This window comes from Labeo rohita, chromosome 24 (genome assembly GCF_022985175.1).
Source record: "Labeo rohita strain BAU-BD-2019 chromosome 24, IGBB_LRoh.1.0, whole genome shotgun sequence".
Taxonomy (NCBI): Eukaryota; Metazoa; Chordata; class Actinopteri; order Cypriniformes; family Cyprinidae; genus Labeo; species Labeo rohita.
The window spans coordinates 19,949,077-19,967,421 of NC_066892.1; the positions used below are offsets into that span (position 1 = coordinate 19,949,077).

Sequence of the window (18,345 nt, forward strand, 5' to 3'; positions counted from 1 at the left end):
TTTAAGCTTACATCCATTAAATATTTACAGTATTTTTTATAGATTTTAATTTAATTCTATGATTTTTGTTTGTTTGTTACACTACCAGTCAAAAGTTTTTGAACAGTAAAATTTTTTAAAGAAGTCTCTTCTGCTCACCAAGCCTGCATTTATTTGATCCAAAGTACAGCAAAAACACTAACACATTGAAATATTTTTAGTACTTAAAATAACTGTTTTCTATTTGAATATATTTAAAAATGTAATTTATTCCTGTGATTGCAAAGCTGAATTTTGTAGCATCATTACTCCAGCCACATGATCCTTCAGAAATCATTCTAATATTCTGATTTGCTGCTCAAAGAGCATAGATGTTACAAAGTTTTTATTTCAGATAAATGCTGATCTTTGGATCTTTCTGTTCATCAAAGAATTCTAAAAAATATACTCAACTGTTACATTAATATTGTTAGTATTAAGAATAATATGAGTAATAATAATAATCATAATAATAAATAATAATACATGTTTCTTGAACAGCAAATCAGCATATTATAATTTTTCTGAAGGATCATTTGCCACTGAAGACTGGAGTAATGATGCTGAAAATTTAGCTTTGATCACAGGAATAAATTACATTTTAAAATATATTCAAATAGAAACCAATTATTTTAAATAGTGAAAGTATTTCACAATATTACAGCTTTTGCTGTATTTTGGATTAAATAAAATAAAAATAAAAATCTTAAAGTTAAAAAAGTTAACAGCTGTTTATAAAACATTTATTCAATCATTTATTTTATTATTATCTATAATTAAGTATTTGATAATAATTTAAAGAAATAAGTGAAATCTGCCTAGTTATCAAATAAGAAAATAGTTACCAAAGTTACTATTACTTAACCACTAAGAAAAGAATTAGAAATGTTGTCTTTCCAACTACCTGAAATAAATTATTTGAAGTTAAATAAAAAAAAAAATATATATATATATATATATATATATATCAAATTAATTATATATCATATAACAAAATTACTAAAACTTAAAAAGTAAATGAAATGAAAATTAATATGAAAACTAAAATCACATCATGTTTATATATAAATAATTATATTTATATATAAATATAATAATTAAATAGTAATTTGCTACTGTTTATGAATGGATGTGCTCATGAATGTATAATATTGAAATAATCATATTAATCCCCTTTTTTCTAATCATTTTATTTTGTTTATGATGTAATTAATTCTTTATTATCTGTCTACATCATGCACTGCTTTATTGCTTGTCGTTATTATTTAGTGTTACAGGCAGATCAGGTGTTTATGAAAAGCTAACTGTCTCTCACTCTCTGCAGGTTCCTCAGGATGAGTGGGGTGGCTTCTCGTCTGTGGGTCAGGATGACGAGATCCCGTGCAGGAGGATGAGGAGTGGCAGCTACATCAAGGCTATGGCGGAGGAGGACAGCGGAGACTCGGACTGCAGCCCTAAACCATCACCCAAAGTCCAGGCCCGGAGAGCCAGCTACCTGAAAGCCACCCAGCCCTCCCTCACCGAGATGACCACACTCAAGTTAGTTTGCTTGTGTATTTTGCTGCCGTGAAATCACATGGGAAATTAAATACATGTGCTGTACATGTACATCTGTTGTGCAGGTGCATGGACCTGCAGGTCCGTCTGCAATTTCAATGAACCGTAATTTTCTCCGGGGTCATTTTAAACATGGTATTTTACAGGCGTTCCACCCACTCCATATCTCTAAGTGCTGTTGGGATGGGTCTCTGGAGACAGTGTAGTCCCATCCTTAAACCCACCTCTATTCACACACAAATGCATACACACACTTGGTGCAATTTCATATAAAATCCCTTCATGTCCAGAGACTCTTACCACTACAGTGAAATCCTTTCACTCTCCCCTTTATTAAAAATTCAACAGAACAAAGTCATTTCAAAGGGAATTTTCCTGCGCCTTTAAAGTTCCTTCCAAGTCCTTTCATTTTTCCAGCTGCACACCGTTATATCGTCTGAAAGTGGGTCTTTTTTAACGCAGGAACTGATCTTGGCTTCAATATTTATGTTAAAACCTCACATGCATATTGCTATTGTAGCCGTGTACTACTAGGAAGTAACAACATATCCTACTTAGAATTTATACAATGAAGTGAGTCACTTTTAGGATCCCACAGACTTATTCATGAGCGCAAACTGATTTGCATTATAAAGAGAATCAATGCACTTTTGGTTCTGTGTGTGTGAAACAAGCTTTTGTGTGTAAACTTTGCAAACACTGCATTCGTATAATGTGAGCATCATTGCTGTGACAACAGCAGATGCTCATCAGTGCGGTGTAAGAATTTAAGTATACTTTTTTGAAATGAAGAAATGAATACTTTTATTCAGCTAGGATGCATTAAATCGATCAAATGTGACATAAAAAATCCATAATGTTACAAAAGATAAATGCTGATTATAAATGCTATAATAAATGCTGTTGCTTTGAACTGTTTTTAACATTGATAATAATAAAAAAATGTTTCTTGGGTATTAAGTCAGCATAGTAGAATGATTTCTAAAGAATCTTGTGACACTAAAGCCTGGAGTAATGACTGCTGAATATTCAGCCATCACAGATAAATTACGTTTAAAATTATTATAAAATTACTGCTTTTGATGTAGTTATTACTAAATAAATGCACCCTTGGTGAGCATAAGTGGCTTATTTAAAAAACATATTTAAATATTTAGTATTTTTTACATTTTATATAATGACCACAAAACTAGTCACAAGCAGCATGGGTATATTTGTAGCAATAGCCAACAAAACATTGTATGGGTCAAAATTAGCAATTTCTCTTTTATGCCAAAAATCATTAGAGTATTAAGTAAAGATCATGTTCCATGAAGATATTTTGTAAATTTCCTACCGTAAATATATCTTAACTTAATTTTTAATTAGTAATATGCATTGCTAAGAACTTCGTTTGGACAAAAGACGATTTTCTCAATATTTAGTTTTTTTCACCCTCAGATTACAGATTTTCAAATAGTTGCATGTCGACCAAATATTGTACTAACAAACCATACATTAATAGAAAGCTTATTTATTCAGCTTTCAGATGATGTAAAAATCTCAATTTCATTGACCCTTATGACTGGTTTTGTGGTCCAGGGTTACATACAGGTGGATCTCAATAAATTAGAATGTCGTGGAAAAGTTCATTTATTTTTAGCAATTCAACTCAAATTGTGAAAGTCGTGTATTAAATAAATTCAGTGAACACAGACTGAAGTAGTTTAAGTCTTTGGTTCTTTTAATTGTGATGATTTTGGCTCACATTTAACAAAACCCCACCAATTCACTATCTCAACAAATTAGAAAATGGTGACATGCCAATCAGCTAATCAACTCAAAACACCTGCAAAGGTTTCCTGAGCCTTCAAAATGGTCTCTCAGTTTGGTTCACTAGGCTACACAATCATGGGGAAGACTGCTGATCTGACAGTTGTCCAGAAGACAATCATTGACACCCTTCACAATGAGGGTAAGCCACAAACATTCATTGCCAAAGAAGCTGGCTGTTCACAGAGTGCTGTATCCAAGCATGTTTACAGAAAGTTGAGTGGAAGGAAAAAGTGTGGAAGAAAAAGATGCACAACCAACCGAGAGAACCACAGCCTTGAGAGGCTTGTCAAGCAAAATTGATTCAAGAATTTGGGTGAATATCACAAGGAGTGGACTGGGATCAAGAGCCACCACACACAGACGTGTCAAGGAATTTGGCTACAGTTGTCGTATTCCTCTTGTTAAGCCACTCCTGAACCACAGACAAAAGGAGCAAAAGGAGCCCCTACCAAGTATTGAGTACATATACAGTAAATGAACATACTTTCCAGAAATCCAACAGTTCACTAAAAATGTTTTTTTGTTTGTTTGTTTTATTGGTCTTATGAAGTATTCTGATTCGTTGAAAACCATTGGTGGGTTTTTGTTAAGTCTACATTCATGGGAAAGTTAATTTCAGATTTTGTTGCTGATTTGAAATATGTAATTTAATTGCAAGTTCATCACAATTAAAAGAACCAAAGACTTAAACTACTTCAGTCTGTATGCATTGAATTTATCTGAATTTATTTATTACACGAGTTTCACAATTTGAGTTGAATTACTGAAATAAATTAACTTTTCCACGACATTCTAATTTATTGAGATGCACCTGTATATGGAAGCATGACAGTTCAAATTATTATATATTAAATTATATATTTAATTTACTCAAGCATATGATGTCATCAGCCTTTCAAATGAACGCAGTTTGAACTCTTCAGATGCTCTCTTCTTAGTGTTTAGGGAACGGCAAACTCTATGTAGGTTCCCTGAAATGTGCTCTTTATTTTTTTTCTGCTTGATAGGAAGTGCCGTGGCATAGAATATTTATAATCAGCGCATTGTGCCTTGAACTCAGATATGGACACACACATTCAAATATGCACATACATACTTTTGTACACACACATACATGAAACTCTGCTAATAAATAATACATAATTAAAGTGGAAGTTTCTAAACCATTGAACCATAAATGCACTTTCTGTTCAGACACACAGAAATACAGTAGACATACACACTCATGTGTGTTTAAACAACCACATGTATACACAGAAAAAGAAAAAAATGTTGCGTTATATAATAAATATGCAGTCCCCTGAGGCCTGTGCTCATTATAGACAGATATTTCCTTTATTTCTGCAAAACAATTCCACAGATGTGGAACCTGAGCTATACAGTATCTACAGTTTGTAATTTTTACAGTTTTTGTAGTCAGTTTTGTGTCAAGACACATGTGGCTAATATTTAATATTCATTTTAAATGATTAGTAATAATTAGTTATAATATATAATATATATATAATATAATGATAATGTCATACTGTAACGCCAGATTTACCAAACCAAAAAACAAAATTATATTAAAATCAAAAAAATATATATATATATATATATATTTAAATAGTTTAAACATGTATTAAATTTAGAAATGAGTTATGTACAACATACATGTGAAAACTGTCTTTGTAAAAAGCTGAGCTCCTAAAATAACAGCATATAATGAGAATAAATGAGCATTGTCTTATTTTTTTCCCTATGATATCTAATTCCTTCTCATAGTACACTTCAGTAAACATCTACAATTTTGGTTTTTTTTTTTTATCATTTGCAGCTAATTGATTTCACCCACTGTCTATTCTTGTACTTTTCCTGCATTCTTCCCTCTTTGTTTCTCTTTTACTCCCTCTCTCTTTCTCTCTCTCTACATTCCTCACTCCAGTGAAGAATGACTAATGTGTGTTTTTTCTTGCTGTAACGGCATACTATTTTGAGAGCCACATCCATAATTAAGATTGACTCGACCTGGAGGGATAGAATGTGTGTTTGTGTGCGTTCATGTTTTAATGTGTTTCTGTGTTCTTATTTCAAGGACCTGATTGCCCATCCACATGTGAACACAAACTGCTAGTATTAATTGTGTTAATGTTTACATTGGTCTCAGATATATGAAAAAAACACTAACATGCACACAGAACCAGGTCGAGTTGTTTTTAGGTCAACTGTAATGAGTATGTGGTCTTTGTTGGAGGAAGAAAACACAGGAATATGATGAATGAGTGTGAGTTACAGGAGTAATCTCACCTCTCATTTTATTCTCACCCCTCATTAAATACTTGTACACCTGTTTTCGCTCTCTTTCTTTGTGCAGGATCAGCACGGAGTCCCATTCCCCCAAGCTGCAGATCCGGAGTCACAGTTACCTGCGAGCGGTGAGTGAGGTTTCAATCAACCGCAGTTTGGACAGTCTGGACCCGGCCGGTCTGCTGGCCTCGCCCAAATTTCGCTCCCGAAACGAAAGCTACATGAGGGCCATGAGCACCATCAGCCAGGTTGGTCATCGCCCCCCTCGTTCTCTGGTGGAAATGGCCATTTAAGATACTGATCTTAAAGGTGATTTCCAACCAGTGCCTTCCTCGTCGTCTGCCTTCAAGAAGGTTTGCAAAGGGGAGGAAAACATGTAAAGAAGTTAGAAAAGAAGTTATATTTTTGCTCAAGTACTCTATTTCTGCTCAATCCCATTAATCATCTCATGGAATACTTTATCATCTCTTCATCCATGCATTATTCAGAATCCTAATTCGCATACTATCAGTATGGTATTGAAAATTAGGATTATCTTCACAAATTGTATGTTTGTGAATACTTTGTTAAAAGTGCCTAGTTAGTGTGCTTCTTGATAATAAGGCTAAAGCCCCAAATATACTTGCATATAGCCGAAAACACATTACCTTTTGATAGCATGTGCACACAGGCGGTTGATACATGCAAACTAAAAGGTTAAATCGTTGTCCATTTTATGTGCTTTTTCCCTCTAGAAGTTATGACTGATGAAAATATCTTTGTTATCTTCAAATTAGAGTCATGCATTATTTCTTAACCCGCTCATTAACACGTTGGTGTTGGTGTTAATCAGTTATTTAAGTATTTTGCTACCGGTATTCTGATTCTAATCATTCTATTCATTATAGTAGTTTAGTGGTAGGGCTGGACGATATGGCCAAAAAATATCAGATTCATATCAGTCAATATTAATAATTATCACGATAAATGTCAAATTTGTATTTTTTTTTTTTTTAAGTTTAAAGACAGATTTTTGCTACAATGTGAAAAACCAAACAGTTAAATGTGGCTTTCAAATATTCTTTATCGTCAGAACATGAAAAACATGGCCACATTTTTCTTAACAAAATAAATATCTTAATAGAAAAAAATAATTTCTTAGCTTTGCATGTTTTAATGAGTAATATTGTTTCAAATCAAGAAACAGGTTTGTTACTTGATATTAATAATAATATAACATTTTTGTCTCTTAGAAATACACAGCTTGAGTTAGGATGTAGATATGTTCATTATCAAAATCAGTAATATCTTCAAAAATTGTAGCAACCTCATTTTTATATGGTGAAATTTAATTATATTCCATTACTCCTCCTTTAATACATTCAATACATGTCTACATTAATAATATAATAAAATTTGACACAAATATACCCACATTTCTGACACAATACCACTGTGCAGTTAGTGCTACTACAGTAAATCTATGGTAAATGATAGCAGTTTGTAGATTTTTACCATACACAGGCAGTTTGTTAAAAAGCCTTCTGTATCATTTTGCACAGTGTTTTTCCTGTTTGTCAGCACCGTTTCATCTGGCTATAGAGTCATTCGTGTTCTTCACTGAATTCAAGCGCTTCACACTGGTGCTGTTTAATGACCGAGACTCGTCAGAGAGTAAACGCATCTGCTTTAGCAAAGTCCCTTTCAAGGAAAGCCTGTTCACTTGGCGGCCATATTTGCAACGCCTCTGGGCAGCTCAAGTCCTATCTAAATGAATGGGGTAATCATGAAATCTCAAAAACTGCTCGCTGAACTTGCAATTAAATTACATTCAAATCAGAAACAAAATCTGAAATTAACTTTCCCATGAATGTAGTTTATTATGCTCACATAGCGTTTAAAAAGCTTATTTTTCAAGCTAGACCAGCTAATGTGCATGCGCAGCCACAACGTGCCTATGACTGCGCATGTGCATTGGCCTGTCCAGCCTCAGCTTCTAACGCCCAGACTGCAGTGACACAATGATTTTACCCATCAGTGATTGGCTCTTTCATTTAGAAGGCGGGACTATTCCGCCATATTGCGCGTTGCCTTTTTTCCCATTCATACATATAGGAGTAAATGATATTTGTATTTCTATAATCTTTGACTCTAGTAAGTTCGGACTGTGCCGCCATTTAAACTTTCATCCGAGCAGTTAAATGGTCTGAGTGGCACGCTTTGACACTTTATCTAACCAAATCTCATGACAAAAACATACCTGTGGGAACTTTTTCGCAAGATGCGAAATATGAATACAAGTGCTTGCTGTTTTACATCTTTTAGCGTTAATTTCTGTTGGAAACTGCAGTGAAATGTACTTATTGGTACATATTTTGCAAAACGTACCCACAGGTACGTTTTCATCATGAGATCAGGAAGACTTTATCTCTTGTTATTGCACACTTTTATTTAGAACAAATTAATCATAGAGCATTTCTACAATGGCATCTGTAGCTAAAACTAGTGTTTTTGTGTAATGCTGCCTCCACACACCTAGATGTCAGTACAAGTCCAAGATGATTATATCAGACAGTGCAAGAGGTGGCTAGATTATTACAAAAATATTCAATATCCCTTGCTGCGTCCCAATTTATTTACAGTCTGTAAGGTACCCAGATGTACAAAGGTACCCAGATGTTTTTTTTTTTCTATTTGAAATTGCAAACCTATGTTTAGAACTACAAACTCACAAAGTTAGTGGTTTCAAAATTAGTGTGTTAATGCAGGCAATTAATTTTTCCAGTTTAAAAATTTAGAAGCGGCATGCACTGTAGCCTATAGCCTTTCATATTAAAGTGTGAATTAAACTATGGCCAAGTCTGTCAGATCTGTGCCACATTCAGCAGCGGCAGCTCTTAAAGTAATAGCAGCCAAATAACCTAATAACACAGCTGCTGTAATGTCTATTAATCAAAGAACAAAAGAAAAAAGAGGAAATCAATAACTTTTGTAGCTTTAAGGATTTGTTTATATTTTATTTAGTATTTAGAGTTTTAAAATTTGGTTTAGTTTCTGTATATTTCCTACTTGTTGAAGGGCACAGGTAAATAATGGGTTTATGTAAAGATTGTTTTAAGTTCACTTAAATTAGTTTAAGTGAACTAAAAGTCTAATAAATGTTAAAATTTATAGCTCTCAATTATACTGTAATGTTCAGTAAAACATCAGTAATACTGGTATCAGTGATACTTTAAAAAAAAAAAAAAACTATTTAAAGGAGAAGTCCACTTCCAGAACAACAATTTACAGATAGGTACTCACCCCCTTGTCATCCAAACGTTTCAGGATTTTTCTCTATATAAGGGACTGCTTTGGTGCCCCGATTTTGAACTTCCAAAATGCAGTTTAAATGCGGCTTCAAATGATCACAAATGTGGTTGTAAACGATCCCAGCCAAGAAAGAAGGGTCTTAATCGTCTTTTTTTTCATAAAAGGTAATACAACTTATATACTTTTTAATGTCAAACGCTCGTCTTGTCTTGCTCTCCTTGAACTCTGTGTATTCTGGCTCAAGACAATTAGGGTGTGTCGAAAAACTCAGGAGAAAATACGTTTGGAGTTTTTCAACATCTGGGATCGTTTGAAGCCACATTTAAACTGCATATTGGAAGTTCAAACTCGGAGCACCATATCAGTCCATTATATGGAAAAAAATCCTGAAATGTTTTCCTCAAAAAACATAATTTCTTTACGACGGAAGAAAGAAAGACATGAACATCTTGGATGACAAGGGGGTGAGTACATTATCTGTAAATTGTTGTTCTGGAAGTGGACTTCTCCTTTAACAAATATAAAAAATATACTGTCTTTATGTTGTTTCTACATTAATTTAAAAAAAATTAAATGTGAAATTAGTGCAATCTAAAAGTATATTTAAAAACTTTAATGTTAGGTGGGATTAATCGTGATTAACTGTGATTAATTTCAGAAATGTGCGATTAATTAGTTATTTTTTTAATCAATTGACAGCACTATGACAACTACATACTAGTAAAAGAGTTCAAATTTCTACTCTGTCAGAATAGGCTGTTGTAGCTGGGGAAGTCTATGCTAAACAAAATAGTAAGTGTATACAGACGAGTTCTCATGTTTGCTCTTAATACTTGACAGTTAGTGTCAGTAAAGCCTTTTAAGCAATTTTAAGTGGTGTTCTTCCTTGTTAGCATGTGTAGCTAAGGGATTTTCAAGGTGAGTTTTCAGGATTAGTGTCTGTTGCCATGGGATTTTAAGGTGAGTTTTCAAGATTAGCTTCTGTAGCCCTGGGATAAGGTGACGGGCAGCGTTTACAACCCGAGACAGTTTTAAGGTGAGTGTTCAGAGCCTGACGGCTCACTCAGACAGACAACAGCCCTAACCTTTTAGAGAGCTGCTTCCTCCCACCCACAAAAAAAGACACTGCCCTCAGGCATGTGTGTGTGAATGTGCGTCTTTTCTGCTCCCTGAGGATATATCAATCATTTCAGTGACAAAAAGCTCAGGATGCTCACCAAAAAACCCATCATTCATTGGTCCCTCATGTGTATGGTAAATGTGTGGGCATGTTGGCGTTGCATGCATACATACTCTATGTGCTGGTGGAGGTGTGTTCCTCTAAGGGTTCTGGGGGTTTTATTACTACTATGATTAACAAATCTTGGTGCCGGTCTCTCTGTAGACTCCTTTAGCCAGTGACAAACTGTCTGCTGTCTGTTCCTCCGATCACACTCACCATTATTCCTCCAGTTACAGAAAGTTCCAAACATCCTGTTTCCACTTCCTTCCAACCTTAAATCACGAGTCCCTTTTCTTTGAGTTTCTGTGTAAATCCAATCACACTTCTTTAGCTTCACGGCTGTAGTATATAGAAAAAGCACTAGTGATGCAGCCACACCTCATTTTGCTTTTACTTTTACAGATTTCCTCCCCTCTGCACTCTTTTTTTCTGGTCTGCTACCTGTATTAGTGTGTTTAACCCTTGTTATTCAAGATGCAGCATGTCTGTTAAAGGGTTAATTCAGCCTACATGACAAATGACAGCTCAGGATTCACAATTTGCACATTTTCCCTCGATTCACCTATTACTAATTCCAGCTGTGGTGTTTACTCATTTTGGTATTTAGGGATTCATGACATGTTAAGCTGAAATTATGTCATTAAGTTGATTAGAAGTAAATCTGTGTTAAAGTCTAAACAAATGACCCTTAACGGCACTTTTTTTCTTAAACACACTAATACATTTGTGTTTTTTATTCTTTGTGATTTTTGCTTCTTGCTTTTGTACAATTTTTGCTTGATGTTTCAGCATATTTCTGAAAATAATAGACATTTTAAAAAGGCTAAAATTGCAACAAAGCACCCTAGATTATGAATGCAGGTACTTATATTTACTTATTTATTTTAGGGCTGTCAAACGATTAATCGCGATTAATCGCATACAGAATAAGTTTGAGTTTGCCTAATAAATGTGTGTGTACTGTCTGTAACTATTATGTATATATAAAAACACACAAATTAATGTATATATTAAAGAGAAATTTGTTATTTATGTACAAAATATTTGTATTTTTATATAATAAAAATGATATAAAAACTGTAATACATATACTTTTTAATATTTCTTAAATATATAAATGAATGTGTTTGTAGTTATATATACATAATAATTAAACACAGTACACACACATATATTAGGCAAACTCCAACTTTTATTTTTTTATGCAATTAATTGCGATTAATAGTTTGACAGCCCGAATGTGACCCTGGACCACAAAACCAGTTCGTAAGGGTAAATTTTTTTTTTAATTGAGATTTCAGTGCTGAATAAATAAGCTTTTCATTGGTGTATGGTTTGTTAGTATAGGACAGTATTTGCCTGAGATACAACTACTTAAAAATCTGAAATCTGAGCGTGCAAAAAAAATCTTGCATTTGTCCAAATAAAGTTCTTAGCAATGCATATTACTTATCAAAAATTAAGTCTTGATATATTTACGGTAAAAAAAAATGTTTTTTATAATTTTGACCTATACAATGTATTTTTGGCTACTGCTACAAATATACCCGTGCTACTTAAGACTACCTTGTGGTCCAGGGTCACATATATTAACAAAATTATATAATATAGTTCAATTGTATTAACACAAATATGCATTTTATAATTTATACATACATCATATCTAATTATATCTAAAACAATAATATAAATACAATTAATATTATTATATACCATTAAAATTGTTTAATGAATGAATGAAATGTATATGTTATGTTAAAAATTTTTACATTTTAAAAGTTAATTAGATTTTTTATAATGAGCTGACTATTATAAGAACATTTAGGTTTTTCATGAATACTTGAAATTATTCATTTTCAACTCTGGATTAATTTAATCTAATCTTTTTTTTATCTTGTTCAGTATTTCACATCCCTTCCCATGTGGTAGTCCTACCATACCTTAAGTAGGCCTACAGCGATTCTTGAACAGGTTTTCATAACTCAGGACTAAAAGTCCTGCTAAACATTTTTCAAAATGTATGAAACGTTAAAACTCGCCTTAATCCAGGGTTTGTTTTAGCGTGAAAGTCAAATGTGTTTTAGTAGATCTTAAGTAAAGCAGTATTTAACAGCTTAATTTGATCTCACTAGATTCCTCCACCTTCTTAATACAATCATTTAAAGTCATTTTACCTTAGTAAGCCTTGAGCTAACATCTTGAAAGCTGTTCATTCAGTCAGGAGTGTTTAAGTATATGCTACTATCCCTTGACTGAAGGGTGAAGGGGTAATGTGACAGCATGTTGTGACGCATTGTCTCCCCCTGCAGGTGAGTGAAGTGGAAGTGAACGGGCAGATCGAGGCCGTGTGTGAGAGTGTGTTCAGTGAGATGGAGTCTAAGGCCGTGGATGCTCTGGATCTGCCAGGGTCCGGATGCTTCCGCATGAGGAGCCACAGTTACGTGCGGGCCATCGAAAAGGGCTGCTCGCAGGAGGAAGAAGAGGAAAGAGCGACACGTCAGGCCATCTCACCACCTCGAACTACAACTACTGTAAGAACCATCCAGAGCAGTACAGGTACGAGCACCTTAAATCCTGGTAAAGCAACTACTATTACTTATATTTTAATAACAGGGTTAGTGACATTTTTTAAATGCAGTGCAATTCATACATACAATGACTGGAATGCACCTTTTTCATATGAATATTTATTTAGATTCTTGGTGTAACAGGCTGAAAAATAATTTATTATATACTACCAGTCAAAAGTTTTTGAACAGTAAGATTTTTCATGTTTTTTAAAGCTCACCAAGCCTGCATTTATTTCATACAAAGTACAGCCAAAACTGTGACATTTTGAAATATTTTTATTATTTAAAATAACACTTTTCTATCTGAATATATTTTAAACTGAATATATTTTATTGCTGTGATTTCAAAGCTGAATTTTTAGCATCATTACTCCAGTCACATGATCCTTCAGAAATCATTCTAATATGCTGATTTGCTGCTCAAAAAATATTTATTATTAATATTATGTTGAAAACAGGAGTAGATTTTTTTTTCCAGGTTTCTTTGATAAATAGAAAGTTCAGAAAAACAGCATTTATCTGAAATAGAATCTTTTGTGACATTATAAATGTCGTTATATTCACTTTTGATCAGTTTAAAGCAAAAATAAATAAATAAATAAAATAAGTAAATAAATAAAATAAAAAAATTATACTGACTTCAAGCTTTTGAATGGTATAGTGTATAATGTTACAAAAGCTTTTTAGTGCAGATAAATGCTGATATTTTGATCTTTCTATTCATCAAAGAATCCTGAAAAAATCTACTGAACTGTTTTAAATATTGATAATAATATTGTTATTGATTGATTATTATTATTATTGATAATAATAATAATAATAATAACAATAATAAAATGTTTCTTGAACAGCAAATCATTACAATGATTTCTGAAGGATCATGTGACACTGAAGACTGGAGTAATAATGCTGAAAATTCAGCTTTGAAATCACTGAAATAAATTACATTTTAAAAATGTATTCGAATAGAAAACTGTTATTTTAAATAGTAAAAAATATTTCAAAATTTTACTGTTTTTGCTGTTCTTTCAATCAAATAAATGCAGGCTTGGTGAGCAGAAGAGACAAATGTTTGTTAGTGTTTTTTAAAAACATTAAAAATCTTACTATTCAAAAACTTTTGACTGGTAATGTATATATTACAATTTATTATGATTATATAAATATAATTTCCAGGACAAAAAAGGGGGAAAAAATATTAATTAGGATATGCACACTAACATCTGTTCATGGAAAATATATATATATATATTTTTTAAAATATATTATTTTTTTCTTGCTTACTCGTAGTTTAAAAGTGTCCTGGTTTCACAATCTTATGTGATAAAGCAAAACAAATAAATAAATAAAATCACATGAAGAATGAAGATTGCATTTCCTAGAATTTGGCAAGTTTTTTTTAAGCAGAAATGTAAAGTTTTTTTCATTCCTTATTTTAAAAATCAATTTTGTTGTTGACTCATCATAACTTTATGTAAAGTATATTAATAAATATATATGTTGGCATATTCATCTGTAACTGTTGCATATAACTTTATAACTAAAAGGCTAAATGGCTTCATAAATTCCAAACATTCTTACTGCTATAAAAATAAAGGTTCTTTATTGGCATTGATGGTTCCAAGAAGATTCTTTAATATCTATGGAACCTTTCCATTACACAAAAGTTTCTTTATAGTGGAAAAAGTTTCTTTAGACTATAAAAATATAAACAGTGTTTCTTTTAAGAGCTACTCACTAAGAGGTTCATTGGGGAACCCAAAAATGTTTCTTGGCATTGCTGTGAAAATCCTTTTTGGATCATTTATTTTTAAGAGTGTGCCATTGAAAAATGTACAATCTTCCCACTTTCCCTCCCAAAAGTATTCCATTTTTTTTCCCTCCATCCTTCGCTCTCTGTCACTTCATCTGTATGAAAAGAGAGAGTCAAGGTCTCTTCCCTCCCTCTCTCTTGTGCAGCATGTTGTTTAATTACAGCGATTAGAGAGTCTCATTCTTTCTCCTCGTCACACTGTCATCAGGGTCGTACTCAGCTAATTAAAAACATTTACCGACAAGTGGGACGAAGGGAGGCCGTAGAGAAAGAGAAAGAGCTGTTGAGACAAATTAGAATGAGAGAGAGGAAACAGACAGGAACATAATAGACGGAGACGAGATTTGGGGATTTGGGAAATGACTTCTGCATGAAAGGAAAAAAAAAGCTTCATTATCGACCATGTCCCGTGTGTGGTTTTTTTGTGAACTCTTATTCACCAAGCTTAAATAACTGATAAAAAAAGTCAATCAGGATTAGGTAATACATCATTGCTTTTGCAGGCCATTATTCACTTAAAATAAGATTGTTAATCAATTAAATAAAATCTCAGAAATGCAGTAGACTTTTGAAATGAGGCAACAATGTTTGCTCTCTGGGTTTACCTGTTTTGAATGCAGTTTATGTCATGCATTTTCTGAGTTAAAGTCTTGTGTTTTACACTTTGGGACTATTAAATGGATAGTTCACCCAAAAATGAAAATTCTGTCATTAATTACTCACCCTAATGTCGTTCCAAACCCGTAAGCCCTTTGATAATCTTCGGAACACAAATTAAGATATTTTTGATGAAATCTGAGAGCTTTCTGACCTTGACAGCAATGATACTACCATGTTCAAGGCCCGTAAAGGTTGTGAGGACATTGATAAATAGTCAAAGTGAAAAATAATGACTTTATTCAACAATTTCTTCTTTTCTGTGTCAGTCTTCGATGCACATTCACAAGAGTACCACTGCGTACAATGGGGACTGACAAGGAAGAGAAGAAATTGTTATTTTAAAGTTGTTATTTTTGTTTTCTTTGCGCACAAAAAGTATTTCCATAGCTTCATAAATTAATGGTTGAACCACTGATTTTTAAGAATGATCTTACTACCTTTTTGGGCCTTGCTACCTTACTATGCCAGTTGTGTTGCTGTCTATGCAGGATCAGAAAACTCTTGGAGTTCATCAGAATATCTTAATTTGTGCTCATGAGATGAACAAAGGTCTTACGGGTTTGAAAAGACATGAGGATGAGTAATTAATGACAGAATTTTCATTTTTGGTTCAACTAACCCTTTAACAACCAACTATTACAATAATAATATTTTTAATGTTTATATTAACACACTAAATGTTCAGAAGTTTGGATTTTTGCTCACCACAGCTGCATTTATTTAATTGAAAATACAGTGAAAACAGTAATACTGTGAGCGTTTATTACAATTTAAAATAATTTTGTTAAAATTCCTATTAATTGTGAAACCCCAAACTTTTGAACTGTACTTCAGTTTTGAACAATATAACAAAGTCTCATTAAAATTTGTGCATTTTTATTTGTTTTTATGCTGCATTGCTTTAAAAAATAATTTTCACATGTAAAACTTTTCTTTTATACACATTTCTTTTAATTTAATGCCCAATTGTTTGTTACAAAATGTTGTATTAATACTAAAAGCACTAAAAGTCATATGCATTTTTTTTTTAGATCATGAACCCCTGTTGAAAAAAAATAACTGCATATGCTGGTTAGGTATGTGTTATGGACTGACAGAGGCATGAGGCATGCGGATCCATCTGCGAGCTTTTATTGAAAGACATGGTCAAAACAGGCAAAGGTCGACACCAGCAAACAGATATAGACAGGGCAAAATGAGAGAGTAATCCAGAGACAGGCGTAGGTCAAACAACATTGAACATAATCTGAGGCGAGGTCAACAGGTAATCCACAAACATGAAATAGACCAGGCGAGGTGCAAACAATATCCAAACGGCAAGGCAAAAGGGAAATCCAAAATACACAGAACATGGGAAAGCAGACAAGGCTAGACTATGACTAGACAGGTAAACTAGAACAGGCTCCGTAAAGGAGCTATCAGTTAGAGTAGCGATACGCACTCACAATACTCGGCGATCTGAAAGAGGAAGTCCAAGGCTTAAATAGTGTGTTTGATTGGTTGCAGCTGTGTGTGTGTAATCAGTGCAATGGATGATGGGAAGTGTAGTCTGGGGTGACATGCAGCAATCTGTGTAGTGTGAGAGTCAATATACTAAGAGGGCAACATCTGGTGGAGAGCGAACGGAAGGCCACGGACCAGGTTCGTGACAGTATGTTTTGAAGCATGGTAGCTGGTTTGTGCTGGTTTAAGATGGTCCTTAGTTGGTCATGAGCTGGTTTAAGATTGTGTTGAAGTATGGTATCTGGTTATAAGGTGGTTCTAAGCAGTGTTGGGCACATTACTAAAAACATTACTAAAAAAGTTTAAATATGTCAAATAACTTGGATGCCCCCGATATTAAATATGTTAAATGAATAAAACATTGTACACTTATCTACACTATTTCTATGTTGATGTGGGACAGTGTGACAGACACCTTCCAGGGGCTAAATATCACGTTATTGGGGTCGCTTCAACCCGCGGCTATGAAAAACATCCCGCAGTGACACTGTTAAACACTCTGGGGTGTGGTCTGTCTCATTTTTTCTTGAGATTGTGAAAAGAACTAAAAATACTCCTCACTTTTTACCGTATACAGATAAGAATAAGGTATCATTTGAAACTGCAAAGGGTCTACTTTTATTTGTGTATAGACATAATAACAACAAAACAATGTGCTTTTGTAAAATAAAGAAAATAAACAGGGTGCACTCTCTGTCGTCTCGGTGTCCGTAACCTCTCTTCACAGACACGGAAATAAAACAACCTGAATCTCAGCGAATACCTGCACAGACATGAGAAATATATGTATAGAAAGCTGGAAATGTCTTTTAAATGAAGTAAGTCACGTAGAAAACATTTTTTCTGATAAAGTAATCCGTATGATACCAACGCGAGCTCCAGTTGTTCCTTTCTAAACTCATTATCTCTAATCACGCCCACGAGCGGCTCCACTTTTCCTTTTTTTTTTTTACATTCATGTGAGACGCACAGATATGGTAAACATCCACATCACCTCCGTAAACAAACGTGAACATTCATCAATTTCATCCTGGCTACTTTTCATTTCTGGAAGAAAATGCGCTGAGAGGAATAAGCCAGAATTTACCTCAGAAGAAGAAGCAACGCGATCCGATTTCCCAGTTCCTATGGCTGAGAGATTGCCTACTCGGATGAAAACTACTTCAGTGAGCTCAATTATATTAACTCTGCATTTTATTGTCAGTAGCGGTGATGACGTTATAACGGGGGAAACAGTAATTTGATTGATTACTCGTTACTGAAAAAAAGTAATGCGTTAGTTACGCTGTTTATTTATAACACCGTTATGCCCAACACTGGTCCTGAGCAACATAAACCAGCTCAAACCAACTACCATGCTTTTTTTTTTTTTTTTTACAACAGGGGAGTCAACAAAGACTCAACAAAGAAGTGTCTAGTATATATTTTATAGAGGGTTTACACTTACGTCAATTACCTGGATGCGCGGCCATACTGACGATACTCGGATGTAAACAACAGCATGGATTGCATGGTTAGCGTACTACTGAATACGTTGTTCTGCTAAACCACAGAAAAAAATGTGTGGAAGCTGTTAAATCATATAGAGAAGGCCACAGTAAGCAGGAAAG

At 33.6% G+C, this 18,345-nt stretch overlaps 1 protein-coding gene across 8 annotated transcripts in view; it reads left to right on the forward strand.

The window, feature by feature from the left end:
• dlgap1b (discs, large (Drosophila) homolog-associated protein 1b) overlaps positions 1 to 18,345 on the forward strand; it is a 138,756-nt gene that overhangs the window by 76,656 nt on the left and 43,755 nt on the right. For 7 of the 8 annotated variants that reach the window (XM_051098116.1, XM_051098119.1, XM_051098117.1 and 4 more), the window contains 3 exons: positions 1,343 to 1,557; positions 5,744 to 5,924; positions 12,499 to 12,745. In XM_051098116.1, the coding sequence (XP_050954073.1) occupies positions 1,343 to 1,557; positions 5,744 to 5,924; positions 12,499 to 12,745 (643 nt within the window). The remainder of the gene's footprint in view (positions 1 to 1,342; positions 1,558 to 5,743; positions 5,925 to 12,498; positions 12,746 to 18,345) is intronic. The other variant, XM_051098121.1, reaches the window with a different exon arrangement.